Here is a 25,277-nt window from a genome sequence, read left to right on the forward strand (position 1 = left end):
TCTCCCCTCTCATCTCTTCTCGCTTTATTTCTTCAGTCTCTTCTCGTTCGTCCATGGCGTCCGCGAACCCTAATGCCCCCTCGGCGCGGCCCCCAGCGTGATCTTTGGGGAACCCTAGTCCTCTCTTCGCCAAGAATTCAGCTTTTGGAGCCCTAGCGCCCCTAGGTCCGTATCCTCCGCTCGATTTCTCTATTAAATGTTGCTTTAATTCGATCGAAATCTTGATTTCTCCGTCTCTTGGTGTCTCTCGATGAAAATTTCAAGAATTCACGAATCTTAGCGTCTTATCGGTTGATTTATCCTCTTCTCAAGAATTTTTCTCTTCGAATTTGATGAATACTGATCGAATGTGGATTTTTCCCCAATTTTGAAGTGGGATGCGTTAATTTGTTTCTTTTGAATCTTTTTATTTTATTTGATAACAGATTGTACTTTTTTGAATTTTAATGTCTTGAAGAAGAAACGGCTTGCAAGAAATTAATAGTATATTATTGCCGAATAGGCTGATAGTGTTGAGGGAGCGGAAAACGTATAGTTTGTTAACCGTAAAATTTCATGGCTGAAGATAGTCTGAGGCATAATGGATTCTCGTCGGGCCTGGCTGTTTTATTGTCGGATGATGATCCGAGAGGAGTTTCTCAAAATTCTCACTTGATTTCATACTGCGGTGACATTGGTAACCAGTCGATGGAACGCACTCTGGAGCATATATTTGATTTGCCTCACAAGTCAGTTCGTCCGTCTGGTAGTTCAATTGATGTTGAATTCATCCGTTCCATTTTGAGGAACCAACTTCCAAGATTTCAGCTTGATCCAGAAGTAGATAGCCGTAAGAGGGATGGCATGTCCATTGTGAACCATGGGTCGGGCCCGAATATCGTTGTTATAGATGATGCAAGCATTTGTGGAGATATCAAGATTTTAAGGAAGCCACTGCTTGTAGAAAGCCTTGCTGCGTTCAGTAGTGCCCGAGCAAATTCCTGTGTATGGAAGCGGAAGTGGATGTATGAAGTGACTCTCGAAACTTCAGGGGTTCAGCAGCTTGGATGGGCCACTATTTTATGTCCCTTCACTGATCGCAAAGGTGTTGGAGATGCAGAGGATTCATATGCTTTTGATGGGAAGAGGGTAAGCAAATGGAACAAGGAACCTAAGTCCTATGGTCAGTCGTGGGTTGTCGGTGATGTGATTGGATGTTGCATTGATTTGGATGCTGACATGATTTCCTTTTATAGGAACGGGGAATCTCTTGGTGTGGCATTCGATGGTGTTCGTAAGATGGAGCCTGGGCTTGGGTACTATCCTGCAATTTCTCTTTCTGAAGGAGAGAGCTGTGATTTGAATTTTGGGGCCCGACCATTCAAGTACCCCATCGATGGATTTCTCCCTATCCAGGCTCCACCTTGTTCCAGATACTTTGCTACTTATTTGCTCCAGTGTTTGTGCAGGCTATTTGAGGTACAGTGCTTGGATAATTCTGAGTCAGCATACTTTGAGAAATTGAGGACGTTGAAAAGGTTTGCACCGCTCAAGGAATTATTCTCCTCCATAGCTTATGGGATTTGTGAGGAGTTCTTTAACTTAATCGAGGAAAGTGAGGGGTGTACTGAATATATTGCATCAGATGCCTTTGTATCATTCTTATTAGAAGTATTTGGAGCACAGGAACCACATGATTACGCATGTTTGGATCAAATTATTGACCTCTTTTCAAAGTTTTCAGGATCAAGTTCTTTGTTCCAGCATGTAATCGTGGCACTTTCTTGTAGTTGCAAAGTGGCACCAATTGTACTGATGGAATGCCCTTATTCTGGGTCATATCCTTATCTAGCACTGGCCTGCCATATTCTCAGGCGTGAAGACATGATGGTCTTGTTGTGGAAGTCACCTGATTTCGGATTCTCACTGGAGGGGTTCCTGTCCAGAAAGAGCCCAAACAAGCAGGATTTGCACAGCCTTATTCCATCAGTTTGGTGGCCTGGTTCATCTGAAGACATTGGTTCTGAAAGTAGTATGGTGATGACAATGACAGCATTGTCTGCAGCGATAAATAAGGTAATTATATGTTGTTTTTGCTTGGTATTTGTGTTTTTCATTATTTAGAGTAGGAAATATCTTGGTTTTCTGTTGGGGTTCAAGGTTTAAAGGTATTTTGCTATCTTTATAAGTAGCTTGTATGGTAGAGAAAAACAACTCTTCATCTATGAGATATTATTAATATAAGTATGGCATGATCAGTGTTTGTCTTTTGGGTGACATATGTTATGCCATCAGTCAGAGTTTCAAGTTGGTCTTCAGAACCTTGGACAGCCATTTTGAAAAATTCTGTACTTAATCCAATAGGATTTAACCAACATTCATTATATATTGATCTAAAATGTAAAGTTATTGTGTTTAGAAAAAGGATGTATTTTATTCATCTACATGACATTTCATTATCATAATCAATTTTCTTGCTGAGTGATTGTACTCCTAGCATATTTTGAAGATACATCTTATCTTGGCACTCCAAAATCATAAACTTCTATAGTTGTTTGAACCTCAAGTTACACTGTTGAAAACCTATAGTAGAATTAAATCCAAATTGAAATTTTGGGCAAGATCTGTCTCCCTCAGGCTTTTTACATAGATTCATAATTTATTCAGTTGTTTTTCTCTCCCATCATTGAGTGATCATAAACTTGACCATTCAAATTTATATATTTTGCTTTTGAAATCCCTTCTCTCTCTTCCGCCTAACAACACAAATTTTTTTCTTCTTGTTTCCAAGCATGTCACCTTTCTTGTCATGACTTGAGGCTTGACTTTACACAAATTTTAAGGTGTGATCATCATAGTTGATGGAGCTCAGATTAAAATTTAATTATCCTCAAAGAAGTTATATGATCGAACAGAATGTAAATAGAATATACGAGAACCCATAACTTTTAGATAAAAATTTCTCTATTGTCTATTGGACATAATACTATATCATCAAAGATACAATCAACTAAATAGAAAATTGATATATTGCATATGATAAACAGCCATTTTAAGCATGAAATAACTTATTACCTTTTTGTATTAATATCCTTGAAAAAATTATATAAAATTTTATCTCTTTTCATACAAACTGAATTTAAATTTTTCACATGTATTAACGTAAAAAGAGCAATAATACCAAATGATATTCAAATAGTTATTTATTAACATCATTAACCAAAAATCAAATGCGAGGCAAGTTCATGCAAAAACAAGATTTTAAAGGTGTATACTGTGAATAATGATCTACAAAGGGTAAATATGTGATAAGCTGTATTTGAAAGGGTACATGCGAAGAAAAAATTGACCTAGAAATTGATTTCATACAATTGAACATCTCAACTATTTCTTTTTAAGAACCAAAAAAACTTGCGCCAAAATAACATATGCCAAGAAGAACAAAACCACCCATATCCTTATTGCTAATGCAATTGAGGTCCCATAGGTAATTCGGATGAGGCTACCTATGTTATACTTTTCTCTAATATAGCTAGGGCTACTCTTATCTTTGAGTCAACTTATACCACTTGACCAACAGCCCACGTATGTCATCAAGCTAGAAGATCCTTTTTGACAATTCAAGTGAGGCCACTCATATATTGTTTGGCGAAGGGTCCATATTGTCACTCATATATAATTGGAATGAGGTCATTAATACTGCCTACCTAGAGGCTCTTTATTGATAAGTCAAATGAGGCCACTCATATGTTAGCTAGCTAATGGTCCATTTATATATGTTAAGTATGATAGTTTTTCATGCTAGATAGTAATTCACTGACATCATGAAATACTTAATTAGAAGCCCTTGTGGTAATCAGTCCAGGGGACAACGGTCACTTTTCAGGACCAAGCCCAGCCCGACCCGATCTTTAGGCCTCCTTCCCAGGCCCAAGCCTGCTCTATTCCAAGCTTCGGGCTTTCAGACTGAGCCGTGGGCCTCAGGCCTTAGGTTTTTTTTCTTCAACTGAAAGAGAAGGCCACTCGAACCATAGGCCTTAGGTTTTTTTTCCTTCAATCGAAGAAGAAGGCTAGGAGGAGGGGAGGCCTGGAGGTAGCGGTGGGGTTGTGGGGAGGAGGCAGCAGGGTAGCGACAGGAAGGAGGCGGGAGAGGAGGTGGGAAGGTTGGTAGATGGGGAGGATTCAATGAGGAAGTGGGGTTTGGGGAGGTAGGAAGGAGGTGGCAGGGCGATAGGGTGGCAGGAAGGAGGCAAGAGTCCAGGAGGAGGACCAGACAGTGCAAGGGTTGAGGAGGCGGTGGGGACGTTGGGAAGGAGACGTGATGGGGAGGCCATGACAATGTGAGGAGGTGGTGGCCGATGGGAAGGATTGGAGGCGGTGAGGAGGCGACGACGATGCGAGGGCCAATGAGGAGGCGGGGATGTCGGGATGAAGCCGAGCATGTCGAGCACGCTCTGAAGACGAAGAAGAGGGATCCAGGGGGTTGATATACAGGCTCGGGCTGGGTTTGGGCCGGATCAATGTAAATCCAAGCTTGATCTGTTTTACAAATTGGGTTTGATTTTTAGGTCCGGCTCGACTTGTCGGGACAAAAATTATAGCCCAAGCCTGTTTTAAATGGGTTGGGTGGGCCACCTATAAAATGATTAGGTCTACATAAAAGCGACCAAGAGACCGAAAAAATGGAATACAATTGTTTTAATATTACATTTTAATGGTATGGAGAAGTCACTTTATAAAACCAATGAAATTCATAATTCCTGGTACAGGCTTCCCTTCTTCAGTCTCCTAAAAGCCCAGTCTCCTCTTCCTATTCTCTCCTTAATCAGCCACCATTGTCTTCTATAGACTTGGAAGGGCAGTTTGGGAAGTGGGGCCCACTAAATTTGTTTATCAAGAAAATTGGTTCCCTTAAGGTGGTCAAATAAGTTGGTCGTTTGGATGGGTTCATTGCCAGGTTAGGGAAGTCGATCCTATGACTTGGCATCCAGACTACAAAATAAACCGGTAGACTGGCTTGTTTATATGAATACCATTTAGATAAATGTTTGTTGACGGTATTACATGGAAATAAAGAACAACCCCCTACTTGAATTCAATAGAAATACTCAAAAAAATAAAATCCAGAAGGATACAAAGTTGATTTTTCTGCTTTAGTTCATTTCCAGATTTTTGGCCTTAGGTCAAAATTTCAACTGTTAAATATTGAAGTATTTCTTGAATGTTAAAAGCTTATAAATTCTTTTATACCCAGGTCTAGTTAAATCCAAAAGTCTGGCAAGAGAATTCTTATTTAGTTCAATTCCAGATTTTCAGCCTTAGGTCACAATTTCAACTGTTAAATATCGAGGTATTCTCAAATGTTTAAAGTTTATAAATTCTTTTATGCCCAGATATAGTCAAATCCAAAAGTCTGGTAAGAGAATTCTTGTATCTTGGTCTCTAAAGTTTCTCTTCTAAAATGATACTAAACAACAGGTTTCCACATAATATACATGTATATTTTTTTTTCCAATTATGGTTTGAGTTATTATGTGTCTATTAGTTTGGTTGGGTTATTTATGCATGGAATAATGTTTGTTATAATTCATGGCTTGCTATGTATGCCTGTCTTAACTATTGCTTCCCATTCTGCATTTAGGAAAAGGATTCAAGTACTGGTTTTGGCAGTTGCACCATATGTATGATGCTGTGGTATTTATGCAAGTGATTGGCATGGTTGGTACATCCCTGTCATGTTAGCGGGCAAAGTACTGGCACACAGTTGGTGCTTGTCAGTGCTACATTGCCAGTAAGGCATTGACACAATCCTTACAGTGCCGTGCTGACCAGCTCCTAAGTCCACAATTTAGGGACAAAAACTCCACTTCCATTTTGTTAAAATAGTGTGTTAGAAAATAAGTTTAGGAATGATAAAGCGACATATTTATCTAGGACTTTTTATGATTTTCCTAAATATATATCAAGATTGATGTTGGACTTGTATAATATGCAGATTGAGGAAATGCAACGGGAAATCTGTACTCTGGTCATACATTTCATTCCTCCAGTATCTCCCCCTCAGTTACCTGGGTCTGTGTTTAGGACATTTATACAGAATCTCATATTAAAGGTCAGAGGTGCAGATCATAAGAATCCTCCTTCAGGTGTTTCAAGCAATTCTATACTTGTCTCTTTGTATACGGTAATTCTCCATTTCCTATCTGAAGGTTTTTCTGTGGAAGATATCCCTGGTCTGATGAAGGGCTCTAGAATGAATGCTGGAACAGATGGTGGATTTCTTCATAGGGGTGGAAAGAGAAGCTTTCCTGTGGAGTTGTTTCTCAAAGCTGATCCAAATTGCATTAGGATTCCTAGAATCGGAGGCTCAGTAAATCATGTATTAAAGTCTCACCAAGTCAATGCTTTAGAAACTGAGAAAGTATTTTGGGATGAAGGCTGCATGGATGATGAAGATGCAAGAATAACGCATTCTACAAGGCAAAAGCCTTGCTGTTGTTCAGTATCTGATGTTGATGTTGTCCAAACTTCAAAAGATAATATCAGATATGCAACCAAAAGTTCAAAGGGCACTTGCAGTCCTATTCCAGAGAGATCAGCTCATGTTGCAGCAGAGTGCAGTGTGAGGAGTTTGAGTGATGAGATTACAGATAAACCAAGTTCAAGTGATCAGTCGGAAACTGACTTTGGATATCAATCCTTGCAGCATTTGGAGAGTGTACCAATGACCGATCAATTATCTTCAGGCACATTAAGAGAAGAGGAGTTGCTTGATATTATGCTATTGTTGTATCATCTAGCTGTTGCACCAAACTTCAGGCAGGCAAGTAAATTGAATTCTTATATTATCTTTTCTTCCATAGGTCATAAACCATGTATATGCCACTTGCATGCATTGTTTTGCATTTCTTCCATGTGAAGTGATATACCATGCCTTGAATTTGCTTACTGTTGGTGATGATGATTTCTTGCTGAGATTAGAGTGTCCGTCTCTTATATAGTTCAAGCATCAAGAACTTGGGTCAAATCAGATAAAAAACTGAATTCCTTCATAATCTTTTACTATTTCATACATGAACAATGTGCTTTCTTGAAAATTTGGCAAAAATTTTGGAAATTTATAATGTCACTTCCATTGTCGACAAGCCACTGCCTTTTCCTTGCAACACTGGGTTTCTAACACTTTTTAAAGCGCTGATCATGCAGCCACTGCTGTGGCAGTCTGCAATATAATGATGATGATCTACTGATGGTCAGGAGAGAGTGGAATATCACAAAACTGATATGTCAGTCTCTTTTCTCAGTTCTCATACCACTAATGGCCTATTTGGATGGTTGGGCCCAAAATTCCATGGGATTTGTGGCCCAACTACCAAATGCATTGAATTATAGGCTGGGTAGGCCTATGTCACAAGTATCCAATTTGAGTGGGCTGGCTCAAATCCCATAAGAAAAAAATGACCTGCTAGATCTCGTAAACATAGACCGATGGTCCTGGAATACTTGTAAGTTGTAAACATAGACCTAGCTCGGTCTATAATCCATTCTTTTGATAGTTATAGTGGCCTAACCCATGAATCGTATGGGATTTTGTGCCCAACCATCCAAACAGGCCCCTAAAAGATAGAGAGAGACCGTGCTTATGCGTGGGTTTCGTCCTATGTTTTCATTAGAACAGTAAAGCACAAAGCTTGCGCATGCACGCGAACGAGAGAGAGAGAGAGAGAGAGAAGGTGGAAGCTTATCTGAGATTTGGTCCCTTATAATGTTAGGTGTTATTAAAATAAAAAAAATATGGGTTTGCTGAAAGTACTTCTATCAAATTTTCGCATCTCCATGATATAAATTTTTGTGCAAGAAAACCAACTGTTAAGAGCATTCTCGTAAAAAGCATGGAGTCACTGGGTGGTCCCATTGCCAATCAATCTCCTCAAACTCCTGTATAAAGGAGAATCCTTAGGAGAATTGTTAGGGGTCGGGAAGGGAAACAGTTCATAATTGGACATAGAATTCCCCTCTTGGGTTGGAGCAGCCAATGAATTTTGAAATAGGAGTATGGTAGTGATTATTGTAACATTAGGGAACCAAAGTCTCCACTGTTCTCTGTAGCTTCTCCTTTTTAGCTGTTTTTTAGTGGCACAATCTAAAAAATTGTCACAGTAATGCATATATAAAATCAAGTGTATGACTAAAGTGAAGTTGGAGGTTAGTGAAAATGAGGATGTAAAATACAGGCACAGAGACACACAAGAAAATACAGTGGATGCAGATCTTGGGAGAACTTCACATGGGGTGTAAAAGAATTAACCTTGGATCACCAACAATATAAATGCACATGAAGGGATCTGAGCTCCATTTTCTTCCCTCCCATTTAAATAGTTCTTAGCAAATGCCAAATGGTTATCAGCAATATAGATGATCTGAGGAACTCCTCAGTCCTCGTTCTGTCAATTTAAGCTTAAATGTACTCTATTCCTATTACCTATTTTGTGTTATTTTTTTTAAGTTTGTGTTTCTCTTTGAGCGCAAGTTATCCATTGTAGCTTTCTTTGCAATATATGGAGCAACTTCTGTTGTCTATTAGCTTCAGGATGAACTCACTTAGCTTAACTGATTGCAGCCATGCAAAAGAGTGTCAAAATTGATTTCTTGTATGTCATGACTGCTAAAAAGTTTAAATCTTGCTATTTTGTCACAATATGAGAATTCCATCAAATATCCAAGTTTCAGACATTAATTAGTATTATGGTATATTAACTGAAACTTATCTGAGCTTCTTCATGTTGTGTAGTACTATCTGACTGTACCTTGAGATGAATTTAATTTGTTTTCCAGTTCAAATTTGTAATACTTGTTTTATTTGCCTGCACCAAGTATGAACAATCTTGTAAGAAGTTATATTCCAATTGATTGCAATTTTCTGAACTTTTTCTTTTTTATCATTGTAATTGATCTTCTATTGGTTTTGCACCAAATAGAATTTAAAATTCTATTTTTGCATTTTGTATGCCATCAACAAAAGTTGACACAGATTCATGAAATGCAGGCATTCTACTACATGACACATCAGTCACAATCAATTTCTCTCTTAGATGACACTGATAAACAAATAAGAGAAAGATCTTGCATCGAGCAAGTAAAGCGTTTAAAGGAAGCTCGCAATGTTTATCGTGAAGAATTAGTTGATTGTGTCAGACAATGTGCATGGTAAGGATACCAGTGCATAGCTTTTCTGCTAATTGTCATTCATTTCTTCAATTTGACATTTTAAGATTCTTTATATGCCTTTTAGTTGCTCATATGAGTTGTCATCCAGCTTGTTCATACTTGTTTATGATGCCATGAGGATGAACATCATGACCTTTCCCTTTTATTTATGGTCTTTCTATGAAGGAAAAATTGTTGCAGTCTTTTCTGTTTCATTGAATTACTTCTTCTGAAGGTTTATTTTTATGTCATATGAATTATTGTGCCTAAATCACTGTTTTCATTATTTGTACTAATATTAGAAATATCTGACACCATATGGATCGCACATCTGTGGTGGATGCCGTATCTGTGTGTACCAAGCTAGCATTGTCTTTGGTTGCTTTATGCCAAGCATTAAAAGATAATGATGATTTATAAGATGTCTGATACTTTTTTCTACTGAAACCTTCTTGCTTTTCTAAGACCTGTCATCTTTTGATTGTGTATTACTGACATTACTTTGGTTTTGTAGTTGTTAATGTGACATTACTTTGTTGTATAAAATATATAAATACTTAAAATATCTGAGCATTCTCAGTTTTCTAGACTTGCCTTTCTTCGGTCCTCTGGCATTGATGGTGGCTTGGCTTTGGAATTGTAAATGCTGTGTCATGGTATATTGAAAATTTTGATCCTTATAAGGTATCATATTCTATCTGTTATTAGTTAGTCAACGGAAAAAAAAGACACTTGATAAGCAAAATGAGTAACAAATGCTTGCTTTCCATATAATAGGTTTTCCTGCTTTGTCAATGCTGTTGTGGTAGTTTGGAAGGACTGATGTGTAATTCATTTTAAAAAGAAATAAAATATGTCGATGTGTAATTCATTTTAAAAAGAAATAAAATATGTCTTTTTAACTAAGTTTTGACTGTTTGAAGATGGATTTGGAGTTCTTTTGCTGATGAGTTCTTGTGATAAAGGGTGGTGACATGTATTTTTGTGATGTCTTTGTTGGTTCCTTTGCTATTGTGGCTGTTTCAATCTGAATGCTGTTGTCCATTTTTTTTATGTACTGCAGGTACCGCATTTCTCTTTTTTCTCGGTGGAAGCAAAGAGGAATGTATGCTACATGCATGTGGGTTGTGGAACTACTCTTGGTTCTGAGCAATACTGATTCTATTTTCCTTTATGTTCCAGAATATTATGTGGAATCCCTGGTACATGAATATTTGATTTCTCCCATCTGGCTGCATCTAACATAATATTGTTGTGAGTAATGCTTATGTGCATAAAGATGTGCAGTTGCAGCCTGGTTATGCTGTGCGCCCAGGTTTAATGCCAAAGTTAGTGTTGAAGTGGTCAGGACCCACATTCTTTGGCATCACTTACGTATAGGCAGTATGACCAGGCTTTCTGTGCATCAGGCAGTAGTTTCTTATCTCCATGTAAATTTTTTTGATGATGGCAAATTAATTTGAAGGCTCTTTTATTATTTTTTGCAGGTTGACTGTTTTCATGCATTGCGCAGGAGTGATCCTCCTTTCGTTTCTTCTGCAATTTTTATCAAGCACGGGCTTGCTCCAATTGTATGTGTCAGCTGTGAAGCCTTTCCTCCCTTTGAGAAGCATTTAAATGACATTGCTCTTTAATATATCTTTTTATCCTTCTCTTGTTATAGTAACATTACTAATAAGATGCAAGATGCAGTTCTATGGATATGTATAATATTGCAGATTGGAGTCAGTGTTTAACAGCTGCAACAAGAAAACCAACGGAGCCGTTCATACTGGTAGTATGAACAAAATTATGGAAAACTAAAAATACATATGTACAATATGTAAAATATTTTAGTTTTAAGAGTTCGTTGTTTAACTTTTCTTTTTTTTGCAATATGGATGTTACAAATCTTTAGGTTAAAATTCTATGTTGTGTGATGATGGGATTATTTCCTAAGAGAACCCTAATCCATCAATGGAGGTCAGGAATTAGAAGGAGCCTAATGATCTTGCAAGTTATTTGAATTTTTGGGGAGGATTGAAGAGGGCTTCTTGGCATTGGAAGGACTCAACATCAGGTATATATGTGCTAATTATTTCACATGGTTCTCTTTCATGAGGAGGAGGTTGAAAGGGAAGGACTTCGAGTAATCTTACGGGCACTTGAAATATGTCCAACCATAAGGAGTAGGTTCAGTAATTCTAGAGTGAAGACTCCATGATTGGTTAGCTTGTTCTGCATGATTAATGGGAGGGGCAATTCTACTGGTTATTCTAGTTATCATTCATAGGCCAACCTTGAATTATATCTTTCTCATTTGAACAGAAAATATCTTTATTGTTAGATCCACATGGCTACATGGCTAGAGCATCCTTGGATTAGAGGCCTCTTTAAATTGTAGGCAGAGGGGGTGGCAAGGGCATCCCAGAGCATGAAGGTAAATATGAAGGTGGAGAGGAAAGAACATTCATAGAATTTTCTAGACAAGACTCCGAGGGAATTTTTAAATGAATGAGGGTCAAAGCTTGGTTTTAATGAAGAATTTAGTTTTTAGTTAAAAAGGAATGAAATCTCTCAAAGATAAAAATCTTAATCCATTTGATGGGAAGGAGGTGACATGGTGTCTTATTTTGCACATAGTTGGCATATGGGAAACGCTCAGCTAATTGTGTATGAGAATCAAAATTGTTGGTTGGAGATGGATAGCTCTATAGATATGCATGGCATGATGACGAATTATTTGCAGAAATGGACGGGGACCTTAAGAGATTTTCCTGGGAGGAAAAAAAAAATTTGTCTAACTTCTTGGAGATCTGTATGGGTAATTTATTTGAAGCGCTGATGTATATTTCTAGAATCAATGGCCTTGCAATGTTCCTGCATGCAAAATCTGTCTTCTTAAATCCTAAGAAAGGAGTGGATAACATTATTGTGTCGATCAGTTATTAAACAATCTCTCAAAACCATGGCTGGTGCCATTCCCTAATGACTATGAGAAGTATCAGGTACACTGATATCTTTGACAATGTGTCTCCAAGTGCATGCCTACGTTCTTTGCATTCCTCATTGCACTGAGTGAGTTGCTTTTGGAAGGCTCAAACTTTGTAGGTTTGACTTGGAGAAGGCAGATTACCATGTGTACTATTATCCAATATTGTTTTTTATGTTAAGTAGTTTATGAGGCAGGATGAAGGGGGTTCAATATGTTCACATTTGTTCTACTTCCATTTCCTTTTCTTAAATGGTTCACATTAGGAGTTTATTAGCCAAGGTTCACGAAAAGGTATATTACTTTTTATTCACTTTGTTGTTTGATGTATTCCCATGTCCTTCTTTGAACTATTTGAGATTTTTTTAGAGGTTTTCTTGGCTAGGGAAGTTTTGGACATGGTGACTCAACGTAGAATATAAATGAATTACATGAGAAATATGGTCAGAGTATTGCAATACTTGTTTTCTTTTCTCTATTTTAAATATAGTTGTTTGAGTGAGCCATGGGCTTCATGAAAACCTGATGAAAAGTGCCCTTGAGGTGTGGATACTGACAACTGGTTTTAGTTAGCTGTGTTAATTATGTGATTGGCTGTTTTATATAGAAGTACCTCTCTCTCTCTCTCTCTCTCTCTCTCTCTCTCTCTTTCTCTCTCTCTTGCTTCTAGAATCTGGATACCTTGGGGCAGGATGTTGGGGTTATGAACAAAAGTTTGATGGGAGTTTGCAATGCTGGAAATAGACTTTTTTTAGAGGTAGACCAACCCTTGCTTAAGTTTTGAGTTTTGACATCTATTGTCTTTTGGTTATACCTGTCTATAATCTTAGTAAGTGTTGCCAACAAATCAAAAAAGCTTCAAATAAAGTTATTGAATGGAAGATAAAAGGTGAAGGGCAATTACCATCTAGATATGTGTTAATGTGTCTACTGCAGAGGGATTCACATTCTTAGGTGTGATTATATGGCTTGGTAATAAGCTTTACCCTTTCTTGCAAGTTGTTTTGGAGGATTATATAATTGGTGGTTTAATGAAAAGTGATTTTAGAAATGGTTATGTAATCTAGGTTTTGTATGAGTTGCGAGAGATGCTTGTCTTGTTACGACTGTCTTCCTTTTGTATATCTTAGAAAGTGTGAGATCTTGAGACTGGGTATAAATTTAGTTAGGCAAGGCAATGATGGTGTGTATTTAGAAGACAATCATGTGATGCGACTTATTTGGTAATTGTTTCTATGAAACTTTGATGAAGGTTCTCTTTAATAGAACATTTCGGGGCGAAGAGGTATTGTGATAGTCTGCGATCGGTGAACCTGGGGATTGAGGATGTATAGAGCTGCACTTTGTTGGAACTGCTAGCTAATGCACTTTGTTGTATTGAAGGTTGGATGCTGAGAGTTGGGTGCTTTTGATTAAGCTGTTTTGTTCCGTTGTTGTATACTGTTTTACTTGTCATGACAGTTTGGATTTGTTTAAAATCATAGGTTTCTTGAAAGATCTAGATTTTCATCTAAATTATGAATATGATATTAAAAAGAATTTTAACATGTGGCAACATCTAATAGAGGGAAATTATGTGGCAAAAAAATGCATAAATGTTTTCGAGTTGTTAGAGCCTTAGAGCATTCTTACCTTTTTCCCTTTTCTTTCTTTTTTTTTCTTCACGTGTCTTGCTCAAGGTGTCCTATGAAACCTTTTGCAAAGCTTCGTTGATCTCCAACCTGCAGTTAGATTTCCCTTCACTCTTGCTGAAAATTTCTGGATTGTAATGAAGGTTGATTAACTGTTCAACTAGTAGTATGATTTGCTCACTTGCGGCATATCATGGGAAATTGGGTGGGACACAACCAAACCATTTTTGAGTGAAAACTGAAATGAGAAAGAGATCCTAGAATTAGTTTTAGGATTAAATATGGGGGTTATTAAGTTTTTGTATGTTCTTCTGCTCTTAAAGAGATTCTAGACAAGGTCATTATAGATTTAATCTCTGCAAATCATTACTCAATCCCAGTCTTGGCAACATTGGGAAGCTTATCATTGGATATTTTAAAGAGATTCAAAGGAGAAGTGAAATTCATAACATATTCTGTAGTAATATGTCGGATTGTGAATGATGCAGGCACAGTGTTTTGTTTTTTTAGAAAGAATTCTGTTCCAATGGGAAACTACCAGATGTTAGATTTCTTCATAATACTAAAACTAATGTCCTAAGCGATATTGTAGTTTGAAATGACATGTAGAACTCTTGACTGACTTGATTTTGATTTAAAATTTCCAATTGTTACATAATTTTCAAAATGATACTGCTGAGATTAGATTAGACCACCATGACTCTTGAAACTGCCAAGAAGATAACTCGTCTTGTCCAGCCGCAACTGAAACTGCAACTGAGTTTTGGAACCTTGTCTGCTTTGTTCATTATGAAAGCCTATGCTACTTTAAAAAGAACTTTGATACACAGTATATTGTTTGCTTTTGTCTCATGATAAATTCCATGTATCTTTCTGACATGTTGGAAAATACATCACAATGTGGAAGTTGCTATGTTAATACTTGCGCACCTTGTAGTAAATTTTATCAGAAACTTCATCATTTGTCTTATTATTTGCTCTTGCGTTCCCAATTCTGTGGAAAGATTTGTTTCAAGTTTTTTAACTGGTCCTAGATATGAATTGGTAAGCTTGTTTCTTACAATTAAGAACATGCCAAGGGATAAATCATGTCTTTTCTAGTCAAACTACATTCATGGTTAATGCATGAAATCCTAAATTTCTAGACTGTGCCAGGCCAATGTGCGTGGCAACTATTTATATATTCACCTAGGGTTGTTTTTCTGGATTGACTATTCTCATTCTAACGATGGATCTGCTCTCTAGGGGTGCTACAGTTTCAAATTCTATGCTGTAACCATGCGTGTCTAAGTAGTTGGATAAGCTTGATGATTAAGATAATGGTGAGAGTCATAGATCTTGTGTCCTGCTGGATTTCAAAACCAGTAGATCTATACTTTGCTTCCATGAAATCTTCTAGTTTAACAAGAGTGCCACTTTACTATTTGGTCTCATTAGTCTTACTGGTCAATTAGCTTACTGTTATTATAGCTAGGAAAATTGAGGGTTTACATAAAGTATGATTATGCTTCTCTATTCATTTTACTTAATCATTTCCAGATTCTTAACTAGCTTCTTATGTATTAGTTAAAACTGAATTTATGAGCATGAAGTATGCTACAATCTTGCTATTTGCAGCAATAATATAAAATGGGTCTAATAAAATGACATATAGAGCTGTCTCACAAAGATATATCACAAGTTCGAGTGAATAATCTTAATTCATAATGAATGGTTAAAATGTTTGATAAATAGGAAGCAAGTTAAACATAAATATCTTTGGGATGAATTGTAAGTATAATTTAGAACTGATCAGAAGGAGATGATTGACAAAATGGTGTGGCAAATTGTAAAATTAACCAAACTGGGAAAGTCAAATATGCTCTGAGTTTGTAAATAAACCATATTTTTTGATTGATGATTTTTTTGATAGTTAAAGTTGACATATGAGCAATATTGCCCTAATATTGTCTCATATTATTAATTCTAACACTTTGATCATCCCAATGAGGCTTTGCTGATTAGATTAAAGGTTGCTAAAAAGATTTCAAGTTGAACAATTGTATAATCATACAGTAAAAAAGTCAGAGATCCTTGCAGATAATTAATGACCGTGATCACAACAGACAACCAACCTAAACTGGAAGTAACTGGTAATTAATGTCATGACCAGCTATCTAAATTAGGAGAACCTCATAAGGATTTAGTATGCAGTTTCCCTGGCGTATCTTCTATCAGTTTCAGATACTTTGACTAGGGTACTCATAGTTTGAATTTTTCATGTTTTGTTATCAGATAACCTTTGTTGTGAAGCACTTCAATGATCCACGAATATCAAGTGCGGACATAAAAGATCTTCTTCTCCAATCGATATCAGTCTTAGTACAATACAGGGATTATTTGGTTGCTTTTGAGAATAACAAAGAAGCTGTTAGGAGAATCCCAAGGGCATTGCTGTTGGCATTTGATAACAGATCCTGGATTCCGGTCACGAACATACTAGTAAAGCTATGTAAAGGTTCAGGATTTGGTTCCTCAAAGCATGCAGAAACTTCGTCATCTGCACTTTTCCAGGTTAGACAACACTATGATACTTCATCACTTTCACTATATCTATATTGTATCTTTCCTTTTTATTTTGTGTAATGTGTTGTTTTGGTCCTTTTGCATCATGAAGGTCTTACTACGAGAGGCATGCATTCATGATGAAGTGCTATTCTCTTCATTCCTTAATCGGCTTTTCAACACACTTAGCTGGAGCATGACTGAGTTCTCTGTGTCCATTCGAGAGATGCAGGAGAGTTATCAGGTTTACCTTTTGTTATTTTCTGGTGCATGGATTTATAAGCTGGTTTATTGCAATTCTGATTTGCTGAGTGACAGAAATTATGGTGGTCTGCTGTCGCAAATCATTTGCATTCCTTTTTTAGTGATTAATTTGTTTAATTGAGTAGTTCATGTTCTGAAAATCTTCAGTTTCTCATTGTAGGTCTTTAGAAACTTCTGCATCCACCATTGGGATAATAATAAAATCAATATTTCATAATGAGGCCCTTTTAGTTTCATTTAGTCAAAAAAATTTCATCAAAAGATACCACTACTTGTAGATTAGTCACCAGATGTGTATTTTCAGTTTGAAACAGTGTTTTGTCCATTGATTTGCCGAATGGAGTTTCATGGTTGCTCTCAGAATATGCTTAATCTTTGTTGGCATTCAGGATTTCTGCTCTGTGCATTATACTTCATAATATTTAAGTTCCATAATTACATGATCATTGATGATATTTCCTATGGTTGGCTGACTGCTAACTTGAATGCTACTAATTTGATGCTATTGTTTCTTTTTTCCTTCTGTAATGATTTGTTGGATCCTGAGAGGAATCCCTTTTTTGCAGATCGGTGACTTGCAGCAAAGAAAATGTGGTGTTGTTTTTGATCTTTCATGCAGTCTTGCAAGGATTCTGGAATTCTGTACACACGAGATCCCCCAAGCATTCATTTTGGGGCCTGACATGAATCTTCGGAGGCTAACAGAGTTGGTCATCTTTATTTTGAACCACATAATTTTGGGTGCCGATGCTGAGTTTTTTGACTTGTAAGTTAAAAATCTTGTTTTGTACTTGCGCATTTTTCTTATCAGAATGTTAGGCAGGAAGACCAATAAGATGTGAGAAACATCAAACCAGATGCATGATTAGAGAAGAAAGGATAAACTTTGAATAACTCCCTTAAAAGAATTGGAGTTGCAGGATTCGAGTATAATGAGTGGAAAATTTAATGAGATTGCATGGCCATGTATAAGAAAATCTGACATTCTAATATGGAGGCAGGACCTGTACTTGCATGTAATTCTCTGTAAGATAGAGACCTCAAGTTAATCTAACTAAATGAAGATCTAGACAGACCTGTGTTGACATTTGATGGTATCTTAATGGGAGCGGTGGTGAAGTAAGATTTTTGTAAAAGCCCATCAGGATGATATTAAGTGATGGATATTGAGCTGAAATTATAAATTTGTTGTTGATTTTTGCGAGGATTCAGGTCCTAGAGAGACGTCCCATGGGATATCGAGATAGGGTATCATCCCATGTGTCAGGACAGGATCGTCCCACTGGCATCCCACCATCTTGATCCGGATGTCTTGGGACATCTTCTGTCCTAAGTGTCGGGACGGGGCGGGATGATGATGCATCTCATTCCATTGGAAAATTGGGATAGTCCCGTTCTAAGGGATTTAAAACCTTAGATTTTTGAACTAGAATTCACTTTACTCATTCTCCTTGAAATTTAAGAACTAGTTGATGCTATGGAAGTAATTTTGATCTGTTGTCTTGTGAAGAAGTGGAATTTTGATTGCGGCACTAACTACAAAGGCTTTGTTTGAGAATACTTTCGGAGGAATAGAAAGTGCTTTCTGAAAGGCGAGAAGTACTTTGAGGATATATCGTGGTGTTTGGTAAAAAAAAAATAAGTACTTTAAGATTCTAAAAAGCCGAAAAACAGCCATTGAGAGAAGCTCTATTTTGGAGCTTTTCCCTAAAAGATCTACTTGGCTGATGCCAGAAAGCTGTTAATGGTTTAATGAAAATTTCATAGTGACCAAAATGGTCATGAACAGATCATGTAATTGCATTGTTTATTATAATAGATATATTATAGGGTAAACTAATGAGAAATCTCCAATTGAGTTTAAACTTAAAAGTAGCTCTCCATTTAAGTTTCAAGTAAAAATATTCTCTATTTGAAATATAATTTAAAAGCAGCTCCCCAAATAGCATGAAATGATCGAATTGTCCCTGCATTTATAAAGCAATATTATACTATTATAAAACAATACTGCGTTATTATAAAACAGTACTTCACTATTATAAAGCAGTACTGCACTATTATAAAGTAGTATTGCACTATTATAAGGTAATACTACACTGTTACACTATTATAAAGCAACACTGCACTGTTGTAAAGTAATACTATACTATGATAATGTAATACTACCTTATTATAAAGGAATACTGTACTAATATAATACAATAAAGCAACACTGCATTATTATAAAGGAATATTATGCTAATATAATGTAATACTGTCTTATTGTTAAGGAATACTCTACTAATATAATATAATAAAGTAATACTGCATTATTGTCAAAGAATATTGCACTAATATAATGTAATACTGCCTTATTGTATAAGGGTATAAGGATAATTTCAGTCAAAAATGGAGAGTTACTTTTAATTTATGTTTGGAATGGGAAGCTACTTTTACATAAAACTCAACTGGGGAGCTGTTTTAAGTTGAAAGTAGAATTAGAGATTTATCTTTGGTTCTCTATATATTATATCATATTATTACATTATTATATTACATTATATTATTATAGTAATATTATATTATATTATTATATTAATTTTATATTGTATAGAAAAATATTATTCTAATGAAATATAATGTAATATTATTATATTACAATATTGTATTTGTACTACATTATATTTTATTATAATAATATTATACTATGTAATAATTTTTTAATATGTAATAATACATTAATAATCATATCATATCATTATGTTATACTATATAATACGATAATATATTTTATTTCATTATATTATATTATAATAGTATTCTACTATGTAATAATGTATGGTATTACATTATACTATACTACACTACACTATGCATTGCCTTTTATTTTGACATACTAAAAACACTTTCTTAATTTGGTTACCAAATAGATGTATAAGTTCTATAGCACTTTAGAAATGTAATTACCAAATAGTAATCAGCTTTTTGCTAAAATCTTTTACTTCCAAAAACTCTACTACCAACATCAATCCCAAACAGGGCCTAAGTGCCAATTCACTTGCAAAAGTTTGTTTTATTGATCTATGATACATTAAATTCTTGACTTGATTTTTTTTCCGTTGCATTTTATATTTTAAAAATATTTTATCATCAATTTTTAAAAGGTCAAGTCAGCACATTGTCTTCACAATTTCTTTCCTCTCTCCGGTTCTATTTTTTAAATTTATTTTTTATGCTCCTTTTGTAGGTTACTTAGGCGACCTGGCCAACATCAAGAGAAATCAAGTCGGACCATGATCCTAGCACCTCTTGTTGGCATCATCCTTAACCTCATGGATGCAAGTGCGGATTATGGAAATCAGGAGCTGAATGATGTTGTAGCGGTGTTCTTAAACATGGATTGTCCTGCTACAGTTCATTTTGGATTTCAATACCTCTTGAGCTATGATTGGGTTAGATTTCTTGAATCTCATGTGCTTGATCTTCTGTTTGATTTTGAATTATGGACTTGCCAAAGCAACACAGAATTTCTCTCGAAAAAAGAAAAAGGAAAAAAAGGAAAAACCAAATAGCTAATCATCATATAACAATAAATTATCATGGAAGTTACTATGGTGTAATAATGCTCTAGAAAATAGCAGTTGAACCAAAAGAGAGTGCGAGTGGATTGTAGTCCTAATGCAGTGAAGTAAATCTCTTGAAAAATTTAGGAGTTGGTAATCTCCTTAGTGTCGCATTTTAGCAAACACATGATATGTTGACCTGGAGATGTTAGAACTTCTAATGGAGTAGTTCAATTGAAGTATAATTGGTTTTGATAGAATACAACTGTAATTTAAGATGCTTAGTCTTTGGAGGTTGGTGGAAGTATAGAGCATGAGCGTGGGAATTGAAGCAAACATTCTAGAGCCATTTGGCACTCCAATATTCTCTGATTATATGTTGGAGAAACATAATAGACCATATTTCATGTCCCAATTGTGATTTATCACTATTTTTTTAAAATCTAAATTCTTGTGTCATGGACTTTGACAGATTTCACTGCATGCAATTTACAATCAATTCTTTTGTCTGGCTAGTGTGTTGACAATTCACTGGCTCTTTGGATAACATTGTAGGGCACTTAATATTGTCCTTGTTCATTGAGCATTAAAGTTTAAAATTTTGGGCCTTTGGACAAAACCAATTCCTAGTTTTGAGCTTGGCTTGGTCTAGCTGGTTATAGTACTTGTTGGTTGCATCCTATGCTGCATCATGGTGTCCTGCTCGAAAGCTAGACTCCAAGCTTGAACTAACCCGGCCTGGCCAATTGAACCTAAGGAATGGGTTGATTTATCTAAATTCTTAGTTGCAACCATAGCATAGAGGAGGGAGGGAGGAGCATTGGAATTGACACTGATGGAGGAGAAAGAGAAAGGAAGCTATGTTGGATTTTGTCGTGGTCAGGACAAGGAGTTGGAGCCCTTGAAATCACTAGTGGCAAGGGAGGAGGTCGAGAGAGGAACAAGGGAACTAGCAGTGGCAAGAGAAGTAATAAAGGGAGGATGGTGCGCTGAGGAGATCATCCTAGTGGTGCATGCCCGTGTTACCTAGACACTCCTGTTCAGCTCAAAAAATTGGTGTCAACTCGATACGCATCAGACACATTCATAATCATGAAGTTCCTTGGTAATCACTCTTGGAAAAGCATTGAATCTTTTCAACGATGAGTTTGATTCCCTATTTTAATATTAGGACTATTTGATCTTTTTACAGATGGCTCAAGGAATTGAAACAAGTTTGCAAACTATAATTTTTCTTATATCCTTAAGTTAAATTGGGATAAATATATATATATTTTAATTGATTCAAAGTATCTATGTTAAAAGATCTTAACAAACAATTGTTTAAATATTAAAATATTTAAACAATGTTTAAAGAAATAAATATATATAATATCTTTTATTTTATCTCCAGTATCCCCCTATCTCCCATTCTCACTCATTCTGAATGAGATAGTTGAAAACATGTCTGAAACTGATTCTAGTATCCGTGACCATGCAGCACTGGTGCATGCTGGTGGCTTGTGGGGGGGAGGGGAATTGATGGGTTAGAGTGGATTGAGGAAGGAGAGAGGCAAGGGCTGATCACAAGAAAAGTGATGGGATTAGATTAGGATTGCCCATGGAAGTAAAGAACAGATGTTTGTTGTTGACTTTCAGCTGCCTATTCAGCTCTATATATGATGGAAGAAAATGTTTCTTAATGTTTTAGGCTGGGCCATTGAACTTCCAATCTGCTTGAGTCGGGTCAGAAAAATATTTAAGCTATGGATTCTAGGCCAGATTTGATCCTTTAAGCTGGAAACCCATGCCTAGTCACACCCTTTTTAAGGCTGGCCAAGTCAGGACAATTTTTTCTGCGTCCACCTGCAATACTCAACTTATTGACATTGCGAGAGCTTCTTTGTTGTCAATGCTGCTTATGATGGGTTAGTTTAAGTTGGAGAAAGAAGTTTCAAATTCTGATCTTTCTAGAAAAATGAAAGAACATGTTAATTAAGTCTCCTTCATTATGGGAGGACAAATATGGCAATGTGTTGAGTCCGACATCGGTTGTGCATTAAGGAAATCTTAGGTACTTATATAGAGCCAAGAGATCCAAATAAGACTTTTTGGCTAGCCCTTTTGGGTGAGGTTTTGAGTCGCTACAAATAGTATTAAAGCAGACCCACCTTATGGTTCATGTGGAGTATGGGACTCTACATGACAGACCCTTTTGAGGCTGATCACGTGTCTATTGTGGTGTTTGTGGTTGGATTTGGTTAGACTGGGATCTTTCGTGGATGCCACTCGTGCTAGAGTTTAAACAAGGGGATTATGTGAGGATCCTTATGGGTGTGTTTTTAGCAGTGTTGCATTGACATGGGCACGAACATGAGAATCGAATTGGGACATGATTCTGAGTGTTTAACTTGGCAAGAGGGGAAAAAGAAGATACGCAATATGTCAAAAAGAATTAATATTGACTCAACTATATATTTTAAGTGTTGTATAAAAGGAAGCAGTGAAAGATATTATTTGTTATGGTCTTTCAACATACATGTTCCTCGTCCAAATTTCCTAGGTAGCTTCGGATTTTAGGAAAATGATGATTTATGAAATCAGTTTAGTATGTACATTATTAATCAATCTCTAAAAGAAGAAAATCTTATTTTAAAAATATTATAGTGATTCTAACTCATCAATGGAGGAGTCTGCTCTCGATCAATGTCTAAGAACTGCAATTGATAAATATTGATAAATATCCAAGTGTACAATGTGTATTTGACTCATATGTATCCAACACAGATTCTAGGTGCTAGAGGTGAGTGTCTAACACAGTCCCACATTGGTGTTGTATCGAGGAAATCTTGGGTATATTTATACAGGGCCAAGGAACCTAAAAATAATATCTTTGGCTGACTTTGTGGTGTGGTCCATGGCAATTACAAGAAGCCAAAATGTCACAGAGAGAATTTGGATTGAAAAGGCTAAGGACTTGATGGTATGGAGTGATAGAATCTCAATTTTTTTGGAGCTTGGTCTGAGATTACTTGTCATATTAAATTTGTATTGGCATACCATTTTATCTTTTAGTTTTGTATATTTTGCTTTAGATATTTACATAGCCATGTCTTGATGATTAGATTTTTAGTAGAAAATAGAATGATATTATCAAATGCTAAATTGATGTATAACACAATTTTGTAGCATTCTAATCGGTAGCTAATATAATTTGTATGCTATTGCATTATCAGACTTGGAGCTTGAAACATGCATTCATCTGGTGAAACCAAACATTATGAGTTCCCCAAAGTTTTGTGATAATTGGTATTCTTGGCTTGTTTTATTTTCCATTTATTTTCTGTATATATATATATATTTTTGAATGTTTTTTTCACCAAAAGCCCGGAACTTAGATGGAAATCTCTGAAACTGAAACTGAAGGGTTCAACCAAACCTTGATGGGCAGCTTGTATCTTTCATCGAAAATTGCTTACTTTTACCATTAGAAAAAAAATTACCATGTATCTAGATATCATGAGCTATTCATCTTCCTATCTTAGTCATAATTCATTATTGGCAACTGACATTACCGAAGCAATATTGTCAGACTTCATTCTAAAACTAGAATCTCCTTCCCAATTTGCTGTTGCTTGGAACTCAGATGTGATTATTGACTGCATGATGTTTGGTATAAGCCACTGACTGCAGAAGACCATGAAATGTAGTGATGTGCAACATCTTCTGTAAAGTGGACAGCATAATCCTCCATTCTATTGCTTCCCTATAAGCATGTGTATAACAAATATCTTCATGTACTAAAATTCTATAATTTTTGCTTCTCACAAACTGATGCGTTGCATTAAATTGTTTTTGATTTTTGCAATTATACAGAGCAATGTCCTGCAAGGGGATGCTTCTCTTGCAAAACTAGTGCAGCTCGAGGAGTTCTTGAACTACCTGAGAAGCAGAACAGAGGCACTAGATAGGATAGGAGAATTAGGAATCAGCACAGATGATGAAGGGGAGAACCAGTGCTGCATCTGTTATGCCTGTGATTGTGATGCCTTTTTTGAGCCCTGTCGTCACAGGTCTTGCCTTGGCTGCATTACCAGGCACCTCTTGAATAGCCAGAGGTGCTTCTTTTGTAATGCAAAGGTCACCGCAGTAATGAGGGTGGACCTGAAGGACTGCAAGTTGGAGAACTTGGGCTGAAACACCGGTGCATAAAAGGCGTTTGCTCGTATCATCCACGCCTGCTACCTGACCGAGCCGAAATTATTGGCAAAATATGGTTGGTAAAGGGCCGGCAAAGTTGCAATTTTTTTTTTTGGAAGAGAAGCACCAACATCACTGGACAGTGGCTCAGAAAGGATTGGATTGCAGGGATAGTACTTGTATAAAGATAAAAATAGAATATAATATATAGGCCCCGAAGTTATGGGGTTTTATAGGAGGATTGAGAGAAGAAATGGCTATAGGACGCTGCAGGTGAATTTTGTAGTATCAAGGCATTTTAGTTTGTAAATAGGAGATGTAAAGTGGAGATAATCTTTCTTCTTTCAATCCAAAAAGGCTAAACTGGGTCACGGGTTATAATATAGGCTGGCAAGGAATTTTGTCTTACAATGTTAGTTTTATTCTGTACTTGAGAAAATATGCTGCGGGGGCACGTTGTCTGCAGACTTTTGTTAGTGGCAGCAGTTTCACTTTTTTCAGCCTTTTTTTTTTTTTTTTTTCTGTTCTTGTATTAGAAAAGCTATATTTTTTTCAAATGGAGAACAATGTTCAATTATCAGTCGATTAGTACGTTGACTGAATAATCTTCTAAATGGAACTAATGCAATTGAATCCTTTTCATCTGAGAATTAGACAGAGCCGAGCGTCTGTTACCATCTACTTTGCAAGCTGCTTGTTTTTTTTTTTTTTTTTTTAATGGGTTGGAGGCGTCATTTGTAGGACTCAGCGCAATGCACAGGGTTGGGCATAAATTGGCGATTGGTTTCAAGCGGGTCTGAGAAACTGTGTGATTTTTCTTTGACCCAAGAGAAACTATGTGACTGAGTAGCATTCCACTGCATGTCAACTTCTAAGTTAGTTGGAGGGGAAAAAAGATATGTTATTCGCGAGGTCATCGGAGGGTTCTGGTTTCCTCATTGCCTCCGTGGCTGGCTAACT

General features: G+C 36.4%; 1 protein-coding gene across 6 annotated transcripts; it reads left to right on the forward strand.

The window, feature by feature from the left end:
* Positions 1–24,831, forward strand: LOC105041678 (E3 ubiquitin-protein ligase RKP). 6 transcript variants are annotated; one of them, XM_010918666.4, is made up of 11 exons: positions 1–165; positions 458–2,055; positions 5,975–6,802; positions 9,026–9,186; positions 10,250–10,388; positions 10,674–10,757; positions 16,063–16,341; positions 16,445–16,576; positions 17,163–17,362; positions 19,823–20,027; positions 23,994–24,831. In XM_010918666.4, exons 2-11 carry the CDS (start codon positions 556–558, stop codon positions 24,312–24,314), a joined length of 3,849 nt encoding a protein of 1,282 aa, XP_010916968.1. In that variant the 5' UTR covers positions 1–165; positions 458–555; the 3' UTR covers positions 24,315–24,831. The 6 variants fall into 6 exon arrangements, with proteins under 6 accessions (XP_010916968.1, XP_010916970.1, XP_029119372.1 ...); XM_010918668.4 differs by having other exon boundaries at positions 8–165; positions 503–2,055; XM_029263539.2 differs by lacking the exon at positions 23,994–24,831 and adding an exon at positions 23,354–23,987 and having other exon boundaries at positions 8–165; positions 503–2,055.
* Positions 24,832–25,277: the final 446 nt, after the last annotated feature.

This window comes from Elaeis guineensis, chromosome 3, assembly GCF_000442705.2.
Source record: "Elaeis guineensis isolate ETL-2024a chromosome 3, EG11, whole genome shotgun sequence".
Classification (NCBI taxonomy): Eukaryota; Viridiplantae; Streptophyta; class Magnoliopsida; order Arecales; family Arecaceae; genus Elaeis; species Elaeis guineensis.

Excerpts from the sequence above, each read along its gene's own strand:
- LOC105041678 (XM_010918666.4), top strand. The coding sequence starts at position 556 with ATGGCTGAAGATAGTCTGAGGCATAATGGATTCTCGTCGGGCCTGGCT. Across the intron at positions 10,758-16,062 it reads AGCACGGGCTTGCTCCAATT|ATAACCTTTGTTGTGAAGCA; the intron begins GTATGTGTCAGC and ends TTTTGTTATCAG. Across the intron at positions 16,577-17,162 it reads AGATGCAGGAGAGTTATCAG|ATCGGTGACTTGCAGCAAAG; the intron begins GTTTACCTTTTG and ends CCTTTTTTGCAG.